The sequence below is a fragment of the Coregonus lavaretus genome (genome assembly GCF_964263955.1).
Source record: "Coregonus lavaretus genome assembly, chromosome: 24".
In the NCBI taxonomy this organism is placed as follows: domain Eukaryota; kingdom Metazoa; phylum Chordata; class Actinopteri; order Salmoniformes; family Salmonidae; genus Coregonus; species Coregonus lavaretus.
In genome coordinates this window covers 9922106-9942015 of record NC_140011.1, presented here as the reverse complement: position 1 = coordinate 9942015, position 19910 = coordinate 9922106, and the positions used below count along the sequence as shown (strand labels likewise).

The 19910-nt window shown below is 44.2% G+C and overlaps 1 protein-coding gene across 1 annotated transcript; it reads left to right on the top strand.

Moving 5' to 3' along the window:
* Positions 1 to 807: 807 nt before the first annotated feature.
* LOC311099715 (pentatricopeptide repeat-containing protein 2, mitochondrial-like) lies at positions 808 to 10962 on the top strand. The gene is made up of 10 exons (XM_084140454.1): positions 808 to 929; positions 1374 to 1466; positions 1571 to 1700; positions 2002 to 2119; positions 2331 to 2409; positions 2517 to 2608; positions 9288 to 9401; positions 9649 to 9723; positions 9823 to 9936; positions 10066 to 10962. Exons 1-10 carry the CDS (start codon positions 818 to 820, stop codon positions 10288 to 10290), a joined length of 1152 nt encoding a protein of 383 aa, XP_083996580.1. The 5' UTR covers positions 808 to 817; the 3' UTR covers positions 10291 to 10962.
* The last annotated feature ends 8948 nt before the right edge of the window (positions 10963 to 19910 follow it).

The window sequence follows — 19910 nt, the reverse complement described above, 5'->3', positions numbered from 1 at the left end:
GGACAACACTCCAATTCCCCTTGATTCTACAGCCATTGGATTCAGAATCCACTTCATCGTCCGCTTCCGCCATCTTCTTCCCTTATACACCTGTCAGCAACGGGTGTGGCTGAAATAGCAGAATCAACTAATTTGAAGGGGTGTCCACATACTCTTAGCGATGTAGTGTATGTCATCCATTTGGGCACCAGGCGTGTCTGTATAGCCTCTCCCACATGACCCCATTGAAGTTGAAATGTAAAATGGTTAAGGTAAGGGTTAGGTAAGGTTATGGTTAGGGTATGGACGTCCCAAGGATCCCAGATAGCTTTATACCGTATGGGTTAGATGCAAATTGTGTATGGAGCACTGGCCCCTGCAGGTTGTAGGAGGTATTACCTTTATGTTCAGCATGTGCGAAATTCATTTCGTTGACTTGCTATAAACCCAACCAGACATCGGACAGCTAATGAGAATGGAGATGAGATGGCAAGATAATTATTATTTTACTCCAAGACAGTCCATTGGTCAGAATAAATATTCGTTTTACCTGGACATTTGGAAATCCGACGTAAAAATAGTAAACACGGCGACAGGGCGCAGACATTTTGGAATGTACCAACTAAACGTGAAAAAGTGGAGAATAAAACGTATATATTTCTATCTCTCCATTGTTACATACGTTATCAATTGGATGGTAAACAATAACTATAATTAGTAAATGTACAATAGTTTGCTGTGCTTCTAACAAACCCGGCGCAGCGAAATAAGATTTTTTTTGAATTGCCAAATCATTTCACCCTTTGTTCCCGCAGTAATAGTACAGTCAGGGGGCAACATGGCGCTTGGCAGAATCGGCGGTTTCGTCCGAATACTGCTTAATGATGTTCCCTCAAAAGGATTATATCGTGGCCTCATACAATCGGACTGTATGGCATGCAGAGTAGGAGGTATATGAATAACTTATTTTATGTATATAATGTCATGGTGCAGTACCTGTGCCGCTAGCGCTAGCTTGTCGACCACCACGGAATCTGTCTCAATGCCAATGTCACTTGTTTGACAGCGGCTGAGCTGTCTCTCCTGTCCTGTTATCATATTTATCTATCTTGGAACTACTTCAACTTTCCAGACGAATGTGTAATGCATGCAGTCAATTTCCACAAGTGTTGAACTTGTTCAGATACATGGGCAATTACAGTACCGTGCCCGGTCATGTCCAGATGGGCTACAGCTTTTGTCAAATTGACGTCAAAAGTATTTTTTATTTTTTTGCATTTGAGCTAATAATAATATGCCATTTAGCAGACGCTTTTATCCTAACCCTTTCTTAACCTTAACCTAATTCCTATTCATGTATATGTTGACTACTCCTGTTGCTTCATTCATTTCAGCAAAAAGGCATCTGCTGTCAGAGGATGTTGTCAAGCTACAAGAATTTCAGCAGCGGAAACTGGCAGTGGCTCATCAAGTGTCCGGATCAAAAAGTAGGTTACTGTACTGATTCTGATATGACCTTACTGTTTGGATGTAATACTACCGTACTGCAACTACTAGTTTTGAAGTTGACAGACCATGTTATATTCTCCAGGTCATTATTTTGAGGTATTTAATCAGAAGCTGAAGAAGAAACAGCTAATATTGAAGGATGAGTTAAAGCTGCTTCTACACCTTTGCCAATCTGCAGAGGACATGGTCACAGCCAGAGGTGCCATCTACAGGTATGGGTCACACAGTGAGATACTAGTTTCTTGCTTAAGCATTGTGGCCACTGACCAGATGATTGAGTATTTCATACTTCACATATTCAGTGGTGTCAAACTCTATCCTAAGTATCCTCACAATTAGCTGTCAAAACAGACCTGAAGATGAAGTCTCCTCATCAACTGTGTTACGGACAGATAAAGCATAAGTTTGAAATAGTTTAATGCAATCTTGTAGTTTGACTAATGTTGGTAGTCTAACTTCGTCATGGTTCTGTGTTTGTGTATGTTTGTGTGTTCTGCATGTTCTGCTGTCCAGGTACCATGAGGAGAACAGTAATGTAGCATTTGGAGAGTTTAAGTTTGGTCCTCTCTTCATGAGGCTGTGCTATGAACTGGGGCTGGAGGATATGGCTGCTGCCACACTGACAGACAAGGTAACAATCTATTAATATGCAGTACTTAGACTACATTAATAATTTGTCAGGGAATAATCAACATCTCTGAATGAACTAAGATTAACAAGTGCTATAGAGATCATATCATGTAATTATATTAGTGCAGTCCCATAGACTAGGGTATTGATTGAAGTTTACACATACTGTAGCTGGTCAAGTTGTAAATAAACAAATCTCCTTTCTCTAACAGGATTTGAGAGGATTCTTCTCTGACTCGACCTCCTTCAACATTGCCATAGACATGTTGTTTATGAAAGGATTATATGAGAGTAAGTGACATCCTTTTAATATTAGAAGGCAGCACACATTCAAGAAGAAAATGAATATTTATAGATGACTGATCTCTGTCGTCACTAAACCATGTCCATACTACTAGGTGCTCTGGATGTACTGCGAGACATGAAGAACCAAGGTGTGCCATTCACCAAGGACACATTCACATTAGCAACTGGGACCTGCTATAAACTGGTGAGGATTTGTCCACCTTGCAGACATTGCATTGGTCCACCCTATAGACCTTTTCAATTGTCAGAACAATAACATGTTCTATATGCATGCTCATCCAAGAGTAGGCTGGACAACAGAATGAGTCAAAATTCACCCAAGGCTGAAAAACAGCAAAAGAGCATTGGCTGAGCTGGAACACTAGCGCAAGGCCATAGCAAATGAATTGAAACAAACCTTTGCAGAGCCTCTTCTGACTGGAGTGATGCTTAGAATTCCATTTAGCCTAAATGGCACAAAAAAATGTATACATTTTTATTTTACCACTGCAATCTGAAAAAAAAAAAAACTTGTGTAGAAAGTAAACATCCGCACCTCGATGGTGTCAACTGTGCTTATGTCTGCGTAATGAAAACTTGTGACTATTTCTCTGGTCTAGTGATCGATGACAACCGAGCTCTCTGCCCAGACTTACATAATTACAAAGAGGAGATTCTACTGATTAAAATGGTGTCCGACTTGAAAAAATACAAATATATACATTGTGAGATATTTGGCGAAATAGACCGGCATGCCTTTCCATAGGAAAACAATGGGCGGAGCTCAGTGTTCCAAGGGCAAAAAGTATTTTGGAGCTAGCATTTGATGACAACCGAGCACTTTGACTTGATGACAGCTTTGCACACTCTTGACATTCTCTCAACCAGCTTCACCTGGATTGCTTTTCCAACAGTCATGAAAGAGTTCACACACATGCTGAGCACTTGTTGGCTGCTTTTCCTTCACTCTGCCGTCCGACTCATCCCAAACCATCTCAATTGGGTTGAGGTCGGAGGATTGTGGAGGCCAGGTCATCTGATGCAGCACTCCATCACTCTCCTTCTTGGTCAAATAGCCCTTACACAGCCTGGAGGTGTGTTGGGTCATTGTCCTGTTGAAAAACAAATGATAGTCCCACTAAGCCCAAACCAGATGAGATGGCGTATCGCTGCAGAATGCTGTGGTAGCCATGCTGGTTAAGTGTGCCTTGAATTCTAAATAAATCACAGACAGTGTCACCAGCAAAGCACCCCCTCACCATAACACCACCTCCTCCATGCTTTACGGTGGGAAATACACATGAGGAGATAATCCGTTCACACACACCGCGTCTCACAAAGACACTGCGGTTTGAACCAAAAATCACCAATTTGGACTTCAGACCAAAGGACACATTTCTACCGGTCTAATGTCCATTGCTCGTGTTTCTTGGCCCAAGCAGGTCTCTTCTTATTATTGGTGTCCTTTAGTAGTGGTTTCTTTGCAGCAATTCGACCATGAAGGCCTGATTCACACAGTCCCCTCTGAACAGTTGATGTTGAGATGTGTCTGTTACTTGAACTCTGTGAAGCATTTATTTGGGCTGCGATTTCTGAGGCTGGTAACTCTAAGGAACTTATCCTCGGCTGCAGAGGTAACTCTGGGTCTTCCATTCCTGTGGCAGTCCTCATGAGAGCCAGTTTCATCATAGTGCTTGATGGTTTTTGCGACTGCACTTGAAGAAACGTTCAAAGTTCTTGACATTTTCCGTATTGACTGACCTTCATGTCTTAAAGTAATGATTGACTGTCATTTCTCTTTGCTTATTTGAGCTGTTCTTGCCATAATATGGGCTTGGTCTTTTACCAAATAGGGCTATCTTCTGTATACCCCCCTACCTTGTCACAACACAACTGATTGGCTCAAACGCATTATGAAGGAAAGCAATTCCACAAATTAACTGTTAAGAAGGCACACCTGTTAATTGAAATGCATTCCAGGTGACTACCTCATGAAGCTGGTTGAGAGAATGCCAAGAGTGTGCAAAGCTGTCATCAAGGCAAAGGGTGGCTATTTGAAGAATATCAAATATAAAATATTTTTTGATTTGTTATTTTTAAAAATGTGGTTACTACATGATTCCATATGTGTTATATCATAGTTTTGATGTCTTCACTATTATTCTACAATGTAAAAATAAAGAAAAACCCTTGAATGAGTAGGTGTGTAAACACTTTTGACTGGTAGTGTATAGTCTTTGGTTGTATGCTATTTTACGTCAATCATATTGCTGCTATGGCCTATAACTGATACTTTGTGGTCTTATGGTGCCATCTATTGGAAATATTTAGCAATTCAAAGTTATTAATTTACATAAAGACATTAGTGAGGCAGCTGAGAAATGAAGTGTTTTTTTCTTATTAATTCCTGAGATAATAATAATAATAATAATATGCCATTTAGCAGACGCTTTTATCCAAAGCGACTTACAGTCATGCGTGCATACATTTTTGTGTATGGGTGGTCCCGGGGATCGAACCCACTACCTTGGCGTTACAAGCGCCGCGCTCTACCAGCTGAGCTACAGAGGACCAGCTACAGAGATCAGTCTCAAACCTGCCCCTCCTATCCCAGCCAATTGCTGGACTTTCACATATAGGTTACTAGGTCACACCCAGTTCAAACCACATTTGAAAAATAAAATGTGGCTTGTTTATCAAGTGTTCTGCCTTGCAATAAGAAATATCATAAAATAACTAATAACAACAAAAAAACTGCAAAATGCTTACATAGGTTTTTATTTAAAAAATAACAATCAAAATGGTATTTAGTACTATAATGGTATTTACTAACATAATATTATTACAAAAATAGTTTAGAAAAGTGTTTTAGGCTACCCTACCCAAGAATTAGGGTTAGGGTTTAGGGTTAAGGCTAAAATAGGTTATACCTAGGGTTAGGGCTAAAATAGGTTATACCTAGGGTTAGGGTTAGAATTGTGGTGACCATTATGGCTATAGGTGCATTTTGTTACAAGTCAGGGTGAGGGTTAGGTTGACCATTACAGCTATAGGTCTGTTGTTTTACCAGGAAGGTTTACGGTTACAATTACAGTTGTAGGTGCATTGTCTTACCAGTCAGGGTTAGGGTTAGAATTACGGTGACCATTAAAGCAAAGGTGCATTGTGTTACCGGTTAGGGTTGGAATTACGGTGACCATTAAAACTATAGATGTATTATATTGCCAGTTAGGGTTACGGTTAGGGTTGCCATTACAGCTATATGTGCATTGTATTACCCGTTAGGGTTACGGTTACCATTACAGCTGTAAGTGCATTGTGTTACCAGTCAGGGTTACAGTTAGTGTTAGGGTTAGAGTTACCGTGACCATTACAGCTAAAGGTGCATTGTATTACAAGTCAGGGTTAGGGTTAGAATTGTGGTGACCATTACAGCTATAGGTCCGTTGTTTTACCAGTAAGGTTTAGGGTTACGGTTAGGGTTACCATTACAGCTGTAGGTGAATTGTGTTACCAGTCAGGGTTAGGGTTAAGTCTAAAATAAGTTATACGTAGGTTTAGGGTTTTTAAGGCAAAAAATAGTATGGGTTTATAGCCCTCTTGCTCCTCCCTGTGGCCTTCTGTGGGTACTACATAACTAATTTGTGACACTTGCTAGGCTCATCTGAGGGAGCAAATGCGTCAGATCTACAAATCAATGAGCTAGACCTGTCAATTTTTGGTTTGCAACTGAGTGAACCTGCGCATTATTCGCTCAATTCGATGCCTACGAACAAACAGATTTCAACGCATAGCAAATTACCCAGCAGCCATTTAGAAACAACAAATCGTCAAAAAAAAGAGGTTAATTCTTAATTAGAAAATGTATTCTGGCTGCCACCGTGCTCAATAGAACTAATAGGAGCTGGCAGGGTGAAAAATGCCCTAAAATAAGGCCTGTTTTTTTTCGCAATTACTTCAGAACTACGGCAAGCAGCTGGGACATATGGAAATATTATGATACTTGGCTCCACGACGGATGCAATGAACTAGTTTTTATCCGAAAAAAGCGTTGTTAAAAATGTAATGTGTCCAGCCTACCAAGAGGTTCCCCAGCAAACATCCAGTGCTGCATCGCGCCATAATTGCTAGCTAGCTAGCTAGCTAATTAGTTGGCTAGCTAGCACAAAATGACAAGTTCGTATTTCTTGATTCAACCAAAAAACAGAACAAACGCCTCATATACACAAATTAACTTGTTGTTAACAGAGAGACACTAAACAAATTCTCAGACAGCGTTTATTTCCAGTTTATTATCCGTTTGCTTTGGTAGTGTTAGCTAGCTGTATTTGGGTAACACAGCAAATAACCACAAAGCTAGCGTGATGTGAAGATAGAGAAAGATCAGTTTACCTTGTTAGCCAGCTAGATAGATGAATTTCTCTCACGACAGCCAACAATTTAACTAAAAATGTAGCTAGCATACGGGTCCAAAGTTTGATGACCACATTGTTTACATCAAAAATTAGCTAGCAGCAGTAATTAACCACTATATCAACCCCTCACCAATCTCTCTCCTAGCTCTTAGTCTGCTTCCTCCAAAACGCAACTATATTTTACCCAGGTGTGTTGCCCACTTAGTTTCAATTAAGAAACATACTGTAGTTTTAATGAACCGCCTGCTTGTGCTAGGCATGTATTATCGACCTCACGTTATGAGACCTAGCTAGTGGTTTGTTTACATGTAGTAAAACTAGACAATAATACAAATACTTGCGCTGACACCTTGTGATGATAATGTTGAACTGCATATAATTACACCAGGATGATGTCATCCTTAAGGTCTACCTTCATTAAAAGGTTTTGATGACGGCATGTAGCTGTAGAAGTCAAATCTGGTATCCTTCAACATGGTTAGCCTCATTAATTGTCTAATGAAAAGGAAAAACCCACACAATGCTCTTGCTAGTATCAGCCTTTTCTTTTCTTTCAAGTTATTAGCAAATGATTCCCACACACATAAGTTATCTCAGATGTGTGAGTGCTTTTCCTATTTCTAATAGTATCATTTCAAATGGAGAAAACATCTCAGTAAAATGTAAACAATGTGTGAGGATTTGCTAATCCTGTTTCAGTATAGAAATGACAAGCCACATCTACAAGTGCATTGGACACGCCCACGAGGCCAATACTAATCCCATCATATGTCTGCATTGGGCATGCATGCCATAAATAATCTCACATCCACTGTAAGCAATGGAACCAAAAGGGTAGAGTACGGATAGTGGAGGCAAGAGAAAAATACCCTAGAGAGTGACCACAGTGAAGGGTCACTTTTACATGGGCTGCAAAGTAGCCATGTAATGTATGAGTTCCATCCCTGTATGGCTGACCGGACCGGGACGCCAAACCCTAATCAAATGACACTTTAAGCAAGCATGCCAACCACTGGAGGAGGGCAGTGTGTGTAGCAGAATGAAGCAAATCGTCGCAAAATTGCAGGAGGAGATCCTCTCGCATCTGAGATGCTTACATTATTCAAATATAGATACATTCATGATAGACAGAAGGACACACTACTTCAAATCTCAGGGGGATGACATCACATCACAGTGGCTACTAGAACTCACCTGCAGAACACCTCTGCTACAGTCACACCCCCTTTCACCTCCTATGCTGCCAACAGTATAACTCAACCGCTGACTGCGTGATCTGAGTCAATGTAGCAGAATTAAATACCCACAAAATGAATTATGTGGGTGCTAGTTTACACAGTTTGCTCTGCTGGCTGTTGAGGTTAATGCGGAGAAGTAGGTGGTCAGTGAGTGTAGCAGCTGAGGGGTGAGTGTGTAGCACATGTGAACTAGTTGACAGGTGAGTGTTAGGCTCTTTCTCAATTCATCCTTCCTCGATTCCTCTCATCGCATCCTTCTCAAAACCCATTGGAGAAGAAGGTCAAAGGGGAGGCACCTTGTACCTTCTCCCCCAATACAGTTGTGATACAATACAGGATGCGTGTGGTCTAATCAGGGAAAGACAAAGCCCTAGTAGCCATCGTGTGGTGATGTCACCTGCCCTGAGACCTAAAGTACTGTTATTCTAGCCCAACCAAGATCATGGTTTTGGTAGGATAATGGACACTGCTTTGTGCGTATGAAGTTCTGTTGTGGAAGGAGATTGCATCCTAGGTCAGCCATGCAGGGATTGTTACACCCACACCAATGATCAAGGATATTGGCTTCAGGTGCAAATCTGTGCAATATCATCAGACAAAATGAGAGTGAGTGACAACCAAATAAAACAGACAACGGGAATGTTCAATGACCAAAAAATACACTATTCTTAATAGAAATTAGACCAGGACTTGCATCATTATTCTCAAGTGATATAACATTTTATATTTTGTTGCAATTGTGTTTTTGTGTTATTATAGTTCTCTCTTTGGGACTGGAAATCTGTTCATTAGTAAATTTGGTCAACAGAATAATGAATGGCTTATCTGCTACGTGAGGTTTATTTGATCAAATAGAAGTTTCGTAATGCTTAAGTTGTTAGGAGTGTACTGATATAAGTAGGACACGTGACATCCCGGCAACTTTGAGAAAAAATACTTATTTTGTCTCGATATGGCTATGCATATTCATGGCATGACGCTAGTAGCATCTCCCTCAATTGAATACAGGCAGTTGATGTCAACAACCCTCATTGAATATTCCAAAAAGGATTACAATAATGAGATGTATCCACCAATCCGAAGAAAGGATAGTCGGGCGCTAGACAGCCCACTGTGCCTCTTTGTGGACAACGACTCCCATTGTTAGGGCGGAGAGACATTTATCTTGTCAGTATATCCATAATCTTTGTCTATAGACAGGTGATGTAATGCCCTGTTTCCGGTTTACCAGAACACCCCAGAGTCCTATAGAATCTGTGCTGCCCTGATGGAGGAGGGACAGACCAAAGGACACATGATGCCCAGGCACGCCTACTGCTTCACTGTGGCGCTAGCACTTAGACAGGTTGGTCATCCATCCATCCTCTCTCGCTTGCTCTCGCTCTCTCTCTCTCTCATATACAAATTTACATTTTAGTCATTTAGCAGACACTCTTATCCAGTGTGATTTACAGTTAGTGAGTGCATACATTTTTCATACTGGCCCCCCGTGGGAATCGAACCCACAACCCTGGCGTTGCAAGCGCCATGCTCTACCAACTGAGCTACAGGAGGCTACAAATGTGATTCAATATATTTTATTTTCCTTCCAGAATGATGTTGAAAAAGCACAATCCATGTTTGGTCAGATTATGAGCACTGACAGCAGAATATGCCAAAATCTCAAAGTGAGTTCTAATATTCAGTCTTCACTATAACTTTGTAATGTGTCTAGCTCCCACCCTGGGAGCATCCTATTTGATGTAGTTTTTGTGGTGGTGTTCCAGGTTCTGATACTGGCTATGGCAGGAGCTGTGAAAGAATCCCTCTTTGTCCTGACCCTAGCCTTGGGCTCTAGCAGCTCTGTCTTTATCAAGAAGCCTGAATTTGCACAGGAAGTGGTAAGAAAATAACCCTACAAATGGATGTTTGTAATGTCTGGTGCATAACCTATACGTAATTATCTCTGAGTCATCCAGTCACAAATATCATTCATCAGTACGTGTGTGTGTGTGTGACCTCTTTCTCAGGTGGACCTGGTGCGTTTGCGGAGCGAGGACAGTCCTTTGATGGCGAGTGTGGAGGAGGCAGTGTCCCGCCTCCAACATGCGGGTCAGGTGACCCAACGGAGCCTGGACGAGATGTTGTGTCACACTCCCACAGGGAAGAGGAGGATGCCCAAAGGAATGATGGAGGAGAGACTGATCAGCCGGAGGACTCTGAGGCCCCTGCAGTCCACTCTGCTCTCAGAGTGAGGAGGAGGACTAGGTGTATCTCTCAGCATGTTTGAGGGGATCAGTTTGAGCAAGGCGAGGTGCCGAATCGGCAATCTTGACCTTATAATGAGTAGTTATTTGGGATGCAAGGTGATTTTTAGATCAGTGATTCTGTGCAGTCCGACTGCAATGTAGTCATCTTAAAAACGCATGCTGTGTTTCATCCTAAACTCAGCTTTAACTTAAACTTTAGCTGTCCCAGTCATGGCCGTCTCACACCACCCAAAAGGACTGAACAGAGATGGTCTCTGAGCTGTGCTCTCTCTCTTTCTCAACCCAGACCTGGACCTTAGTTATACTGTACTGTGAAATTGACCTTTCCTCTCAACCAGAGACCCCTCTGTATCCCTCCTTCTTGGTATTTTTGGTATATCCTAAATTATGCTGTAGGATGGAACAGATATGCTTGTAAGTTCAATGGCTGGAGAGATCCTTCAGAGCCTTTCAGAAAGAACAAACTCATGACTGCTGACTGTGGAAAGGCTCCCTTGAATTCAAGGGATGCTCACCTCACATCAATGCAACACTATAACATCAGCCATTGACAGCAATGTGTGGAAAGAAGAATGTAAGGGTATGGTGAGACAAATGTATACACACCTCTAATTATGTATGATCAAAGTGTATTAAATATTTAATTATATAAAAACAGTTGGTATTTTTCTTAGTTTTGATAGCAGCAATATTTTTCCTCCACTTTGCTTTCATTCCTGTCACCAGTTCCTCATTACCATTAGGTAGATGCATCATATATATACCTGTGCAAATCATAACACTCATTATGTACAGTGGGGAAAAAAAGTATTTAGTCAGCCACCAATTGTGCAAGTTCTCCCACTTAAAAAGATGAGAGAGGCCTGTAATTTTCATCATAGGTACACGTCAACTATGACAGACAAAATTAGAAAAAAAAATCCAGAAAATCACATTGTAGGATTTTTAATGAATTTATTGGCATATGATGGTGGAAAATAAGTATTTGGTCAATAACAAAAGTTTCTCAATACTTTGTTATATACCCTTTGTTGGCAATGACACAGGTCAAACGTTTTCTGTAAGTCTTCACAAGGTTTTCACACACTGTTGCTGGTATTTTGGCCCATTCCTCCATGCAGATCTCCTCTAGAGCAGTGATGTTTTGGGGCTGTCGCTGGGCAACACTGACTTTCAACTCCCTCCAAAGATTTTCTATGGGGTTGAGATCTGGAGACTGGCTAGGCCACTCCAGGACCTTGAAATGCTTCTTACGAAGCCACTCCTTCGTTGCCCGGGCGGTGTGTTTGGGATCATTGTCATGCTGAAAGACCCAGCCACGTTTCATCTTCAATGCCCTTGCTGATGGAAGGAGGGTTTCACTCAAAATCTCACGATACATGGCCCCATTCATTCTTTCCTTTACACGGATCAGTCGTCCTAGTCCCTTTGCAGAAAAACAGCCCCAAAGCATGATGTTTCCAACCCCATGCTTCACAGTAGGTATGGTGTTCTTTGGATGCAACTCAGCATTCTTTGTCCTCCAAACATGACGAGTTGAGTTTTTACCAAAAAGTTATATTTTGGTTTCATCTGACCATATGACATTCTCCCAATCCTCTTCTGGATCATCCAAATGCACTTCAGACGGGCCTGGACATGTACTGGCTTAAGCAGGGGGACACGTCTCGCACTGCAGGATTTGAGTCCCTGGCGGCGTAGTGTGTTACTGATGGTTGGCTTTGTTACTTTGGTCCCAGCTCTCTGCAGGTCATTCACTAGGTCCCCCCGTGTGGTTCTGGGATTTTTGCTCACCGTTCTTGTGATCATTTTGACCCCACGGGGTGAGATCTTGCATGGAGCCCCAGATCGAGGGAGATTATCAGTGGTCTTGTATGTCTTCCATTTCCTAATAATTGCTCCCACAGTTAATTTCTTCAAACCAACCTGCTTACCTATTGCAGATTCAGTCTTCCCAGCCTGGTGCAGGTCTACAATTTTGTTTTTGGTGTCCTTTGACAGCTTTTTGGTCTTGGCCATTGTGAAGTTTGGAGTGTGACTGTTTGAGGTTGTGGACAGGTGTCTTTTATACTGATAACAAGTTCAAACAGGTGCCATTAATACAGGTAACGAGTGGAGGACAGAGGAGCCTCTTAAAGAAGAAGTTACAGGTCTGTGAGAGCCAGAAATCTTGCTTGTTTGTAGGTGACCAAATACTTATTTTCCACCATAATTTGCAAATAAATTCATTAAAAATCCTACAATGGGATTTTCTGGATTTTATTTTCTCAATTTGTCTGTCATAGTTGACGTGTACCTATGATGAAAATTACAGGCCTCTCTCATCTTTTTAAGTGGGAGAACTTGCACAATTGGTGGCTGACTAAATACTTTTTTTCCCCACTGTATGCCTAAACATTAGCATTACATGCAGTGGTGGAAAAATAAAATAAAATGTTATGTCACATGCACCGAATACAACAGTTGTATACCTAACAGTGAAATGCTTGCTTACAAGCAAATAGTCTGGGTAGCCATTTGATTAGATGTTCAGGAGTCTTATGGCTTGGGGGTAGAAGCTGTTTAGAAGCCTCTTGGACCTAGACTTGGCGCTCCGGTACCGCTTGCCGTGCGGTAGCAGAGAGAACAGTCTATGGCTAGGGTGGCTGGAGTCTGACAATTTTTATGGCCTTTCTCTGACACGCCTAGTATAGAGGTCCTGGATGGCAGGAAGCTTGGCCCCAGTGATGTACTGTGCCGTTCGCACTACCCTCTGTAGTGCCTTGCGGTCGGAGGCCGAGCAGTTGCCATACCAGGCAGTGATGCAACCAGTCAGGATGCTCTCGATGGTGCAGCTGTAGAACCTTTTGAGGATCTGAGGACCCATGCCAAATCTTTTCAGTCTCCTTAAGGGGAATAGGTTTTGTCGTGGCCTATTCACGACTGTCTTGGTGTGCTTGGACCATGTTAGTTTGTTGGTGATGTGGACACCAAGGAACTTGAAGTTCTCAACCTGCTCCACTACAGCCCCGTAGATGAGAATGGGGGCTTGCTCGGTCCTCTTCTTTTTCCTGTAGTCCACAATCATCTACTTTGTCTTGATCACGTTGAGGGAGAGGTTGTTGTCCTGGCACCACACGGCCAGGTCTCTGACCTTCTCCCTATAGGCTGTCTTGTCGTTGTCGGTGATCAGGCCTACTACTGTTGTGTCATCGGCAAACTTAATGATGGTGTTGGAGTCGTGCCTGGCCATGCATTCATGAGTGAACAGGGAGTACAGGAGGGGACTGAGCACGCACCCCTGAGGGGCCCTCGTGTTGAGGATCAGAGTGGCGGATGTGTTGTTACCTACCCTTACCACCTGGGGGCGGCCCGTCAGGAAGTCCAGGATCCAGTTGCAGAGGGAGGTGTTTAGACACAGGGTCCTTAGCTTAGTGATGAGTACCCAACTGTCATATTTGAGTAAAAGTAAAGATACCTTAATAGAAAATGACTAAAGTAAAAGTGAAAGTCACCCAGTAAAATACTACTTGAGTAAAAGTCTACAAGTCTTTGGTTTTAAATATACTTAAGTATCAAAAGTAAATGTAATTGCTGAAATATACTTAAGTATCAAAAGTAAAAGTACAAGTATAAATCATTTATTCCTTATGTTAAGCAAAGCAGACGGCCACATTTTCTAGTTTGTTATTTCTTTACAGATAGCCAGGGGCACACTCCAACACTCAGACATAATTTACTAGCAAAGCATGTGTTTAGTGAGTCCTCCAGATCAGAGGCAGTAGGGATGACCAGGGATGTTCTCTTGATAAGTATGCGGATTAGACAATTTTCCTGTCTTGCTAAGCATGCAAAATGTAACGAGTACTTTTGGGTGTCAGGTGAAATGTATGGATTAAAAAGTACATTATTTTATTTCGGAATGTAGTGAAGTAAAAGTAAAAGTTGTCAAAAATATAAATAGTAAAGTAAAGTACAGATACCCAAAAAAACTTCTTAAGTAGTACTTTAAAGTATTTTTACTTAAGTACTTTACACCACTGATTACATGATTGTATCTTGAATGCACCCATTTAATCTTGGCTCTGTACAGTGCAGCATCTGCAGGACTAGCAAAGATTGTTATAACTAAACCAAGATAAACCACAGCCTGTGGTTTCAGATGGAAACCAATGAGTCATAGTGGGCAGAACAAGCAAGAAGGTGGGGAGAGCCAAGCACGAACTAGGGAGATCCTATTGGTGCGTTCTAGCATGCGTTCTAGCATATTTGTGCAATAACGCAATTCGCCTTTGCACTCCTAAACAACGCAATTTAAAAAATAACTTTGGCAAAGGGTAAAGTCTACAAAACTTAATCCACTCTGTTTATAATATATTGTAGTTTTGGGAACAGAAACTTGTATTGAGATCAAATGATGAGAAATTTGGCAGAATGTAGGACAAAATCCATATAGGTCCTGAGTGGCGCAGTGGTCTAAGGCACTGCATCGCAGTGCTAACTGTGCCACTAGAGATCCTGGTTCGAATCCAGGCTCTGTCGCAGCCGGCCGCGACCGGGAGACTCATGGGCGGCGCACAATTGGCCCAGCGTTGTCCAGGCTAGGGGAGGGAATGGCCGGCAGGGATGTAGCTCAGTTGATAGAGCATGGCGTTTGCAACGCCAGGGTTGTGGGTTCGATTCCCACGGGGGGCCAGTATAAAAAAAATTCACTAACTGTAAGTCGCTCTGGATAAGAGCGTCTGCTAAATGACTAAAATGTAATGTAAATGTAAATTTTCACCCACTTCTGGCCCTTGGGCTTCCTCTCACTACCATAATTGGTAGTGCCAAGAGAATGCTTCACATGTATACATCCAGTGAAATATCTGTCTCGTTGTTCTATCTGTGGACTAGCCTCTGCTGAGTCCAAAACAACCCGATGTTCCGGTTTTCAGGGGAAATGGAAAGCCTGTGACGCACTATCGTCAGTAGTTACCACAGCCACAGTAAACCCTGCCTATTTCTACAATTTATTTTCTTAAAATGTGATTTTAAGCTAACATTAGCCATAACCTTAACCACACTGCTAACCTTATACTTATTATTATTATTATTATTATTATTTATTATTATTATACCTAACCCTAACCTTAAATGATGACCAAAAAGCAATATATGTAAAAAAAAATATATATGAGTTTTTATGATATAGCCAATTTTGACTTTGTTGTTGTGCTATCTAGTGGTAATTGAGGTATAATAACAATGCTGTGACGCAACTAACAAGGCGCCACTCCATTTTAACTCCTCCTCAGATTTACTGGATTGGTTGAACAATGCAGAAGAGTGCCTCCCCCTACAGTATTGTTTATTCTCATCGAGAAAAGTATCAAAGACAGTATGGTTTAGAAAGTCTGCGCCAGTATGTAGTGGATCTAGTTTCAGGCGTTTCTTTGACGCCTGCTACGTGCTGGCTGGCTACGTTAGGTTACTGCAGTACAACAGATAGTCAGTGGAACACACCCACATATAAACAAACGCTGACGTACAATATTTGAATCGGTCCAGGAAGGTTCATAGTGGACAGAAGTGTGGGAGAGGCTGAAAGCTGTGGCTAGCGGGCAATAGTTGATAAACAAACAATCAAACTTTACTCGGTGTGGTGGCGGTTCGGCACGGCTGTGACTGGGTCAGAGATGGTAGGAGATAGTGATGGAGAAGAAAGTGAAGCACGTATGGAGCATAGTGGTACAAATAAAGGGGGAGTAAGAAATAGAAAAGAAAGCGGGAGAGATAGGGAGTAGGGGTTTGAAGGGGAGCGAGAGGTCTATGGAGGCAGAAAAATTAGTTTGAGGAGAGCAACATAGTTTCCGACGCTAGCTGCAGTTTGGAGGTAGAGAGTGCCGAGGAAGGGCAAGATAAGTCGCGAGGGGAGCATGGAGGTGAGGAGGAGCAAAAAGTGATTCTGAAGTTTAGGGGGGAGTTGGGGCGATTAGTCCGATAAGGTTGACGGCTGTGATAAGAGTTGATTGGGGAAGTTGTCAATGCTAAAGTGTTAAGAGATGGTAGCTTGTTGGACATGGCGTAGAGGGAAAAAGCTCTGAGTGAAGCAAATACGGAAGTGTAAGGTGGAGTCGGGCAGCTGGACTGATCAAGCAGGGAAGCAGTGGATTAAAGGGGTGATAAAGGAGTGCCTGTGGGTGTTAGTGTTATGTATGGTACGACGTGCTGTACGTCGTACTGTACGTTGTTATGGTTTACGACAGTGTGCTGCGTTACGGATGAATGGGTTGTCAGAATGCGTGGCACATGTCATTAAACGACAGAGTGATGTTCAATGTGAAACTGTGCAGATGTCCGTTCTTCTACAACTAGGCTAGATATAACATTGGCGACGAAGATGGCTGAATTCAGTTTACCACCGCCAGCACCATTCCTCGCCGTGCCTGGCGAACCTCCAGTCCCGTGGAATAACTGGCTTGATAGTTTTAACACTTATCTAGAAGCTATGGACTTTTCTACAATCTCCGACAAGCGGAGGACAGCACTGCTCCGTCACTGCCTTGGTACAGAGGGACAGAGGATTTTCAGAGCGCTTGGATCGGCTCCTACATTCACTGCTGCAGTCAGCCTCTTACGGAACCACTTCGCCGGGAAAGAGCGAGTGCTCCTCCGACGCTACCGGCTACGGAAGAGACACCAACGGCCGGGTGAGTCCATCCAGCTACGTGGCTAATCTGAGGGATTTGGCTAGCTCTTGTAACTACGGGACACTTCAGGACGAGATCATCAGGGATCAGTTGATAGAGGGGACGTTATGTGAAAAGACAAGGGAGAAACTGCTTTTGGAATCGGATAATTTACAACTAGATGGAGCTATTAAAATAGCACTCCAGGTTGAAGCGGCGTTGGAATGCTCTTCTATGCTAACAGACAGCTCTGCAGCATACACTCGGCCCCCAGCCATTCTCACACAGCAGCTTCAGCCCGAGCAGGCGCACTACAACGATCACGCGCCGCGCACGCCCTCCCGCGTCGATAGCTGCATGGACACAGACACCGACATGCCCGTGCAGCAGGCACACAGACAAACAAACAGAACTAGCTGTGGCAACTGTGGGGCTAGCTCTCACAATTCAAGGGCTTCAAACTGCCCAGCCCGTGGGAAAATATGCAAGAACTGTTCAAAATACAATCACTTTGCGAAAGTGTGTCGTTCTCCCCCTGCTACTAGCTCCACCCAGAACAGGCCCTTCGTTTCATCTCACTCTCAACATGAACACACGGAAATCTGAACCGTCTCCACCAACCATGTGTCATTCAGGACATGCACTGTGCAGCTGGGTGAGGTGGGTTTGCCTTTGCTGCTGGATACTGGCGCTGCGGTGTCGTTGCTCAACCTTGCCACTTACTACAAGTTTTTCAGTCACCTACCACTCCAACAGCCCTCCACTGCCCTGTGTGGGTACGGTAGATCTAAGATAGACATTGTAGGCACCCTCCAGGTCCCAGTACACTACGGCACCAAACATCTGCCATCATTCACATTTCATGTTGCAAAGCGGGGTGCCAACCTCCTGGGCCTCGACCTCTTCACAGGCTTGGGATTCACACTGAGAGATGACAGTGGGTCAGCTATCTACCAGGTTACCTGCACATGGCAACAGAACTGGCCGACTCTGTTTGATGGGCTGCCTCACAGCCTTTACTCACAGGCCCCTAGTGAATCCGGAAGTGACCCCAGTCATGCAGCCCCTGCGGCGCATTCCCTTTGCACTGCGTGATGACGTCACAAAAGATCTCCAGTCACAGTTGGATGCAGGCATCATTGAGCCAGTCAACGCTGCCCCCTGGATTTCAAACTTGGTCATTGCAACCAAAAAGTCAGGTGGAATCCGGACCTGTGTGGATCTCCGTGCTGTGAACAAGGCCGTTGTCCCGGATAAGTACCCCTTGCCTACAGCTGAGGAGCTGACCGCACAATTCCATGGCTCCACGATCTTCACGAAGCTTGACCTTCGTCAGGGTTATCTTCAGGTACCCCTCCATGCAGCTAGCAGAGACCTCACGGCCTTTGTCACACATGCTGGCGTGTTCAGATATACACGCATGCCTTTTGGACTTAGCTCCGCCCCCAGCTGCTTCCAGAAGGTGATGAGCACCATCCTCGCTGGAATACCTGGGGTGGCGGTCTATCTGGATGACATCGTGGTCCACGGCCCTGACCTCCACATCCATGATTATCGACTCCACAGAGTATTCACTGCTCTACTGCGGAACAACCTGACCCTGAACGGTGGAAAGTGCACCTTTGCAGCTCCAGCCGTCGAGTTTGTGGGCTTCCGCCTGTCGGCCAAAGGCATTGCCCCACTCATGTCGAACATTGAAGCCGTCCACCGGATCCCGGAACCGACCTCAGCCTCTCAGGTGGCCTCATTCTTGGGCATGACAGCTTACTACCTCCGGTTTCTGCCCCACTACTCTCAGACCACAGCTCCTCAAGAAGGATGAGCCATGGGCCTGGACGGCAGCCTGCTCAGACGCGGTCCGCTCACTGAAGAGCCAGCTCACCACAGCCCCAGTCTTGGCTCACTTTGACCCCGTCTGCCACACCATTGTCACATGTGACGCCTCAGCTGGAGCACTAGGAGCTGTCCTCTCACAGCTGCAGAATGGCATTGAGAGGCCCGTCGCCTTCGCCTCAAGGGCCCTGAGCCCCACAGAACAACGGTACTCTGTGGGCGAACGAGAAGCACTGGCCTGTGTCTGGGCGTGCGAAAGGTGGCACCTCTACCTATATGGCCGTCTGTTCACACTCCGAACCGACCACCAGTCCCTCACAACGCTACTGTCAGCATCAGGAACTGGCCACAAGCCACTTCGGCTGCACAGATGGGCCGACCGCCTCAGACAGTATGACTATCAGCTGAAGTTCACTCCGGGGAGGGATAACGTGGTAGCAGACCTCCTCTCACGCTCCTTTGACGCTCCTACTCCGACCGTCTTGCCAGACGACAACGAAACAGAGCTTGTACAAATGCTCTACGCTCCTCTTCAGTCAGTCGTCTCACTGGAGGAGCTGAAGCAAGCATCGGAACAGGATCCCACACTGTCTACCCTGCGCACCTACATACGCACTGGATGACCAGCACATGTGCCGGAAGAGCTGGCGACTTTCGCCAGAGTGAAGCACGAACTTTCTTGCTGGGAAGAAGTCTGTGTCTCTCAAGGGTTTTGCACTGTGGTCCCGAGTGGCCTGCGTGCGCGTGTTCTATCCATGGCGCACGAGGGTCACTTGGGCATAGTCAAGGTCAAACAGCGATGTCGAGACCTTGTGTGGTGGCCAGGCATCGACCACGACATTGAAGCCCTGGTCAGGGATTGTGCTGCATGCCTCCTCAGTGGGAAAACAGGACAGTCCGCCCCACCCCCCCTGCAGCCTCTCGCATGGCCGTCCCACCCCTGGGAGCACATCCAACTGGACATCTGTGGCGAGATCCATGGACACGCAGTCCCTCACCATCAGCGCTTCCTGGTGGTGGTGTATGACCTCCACTCTAAGTGGCCAGAAGTGGTTCCTGTCGGAACTGTCACAGCACAGGCCATCGTGGACATCCTAGACAGCCTGTTCACAAGGTGGGGCC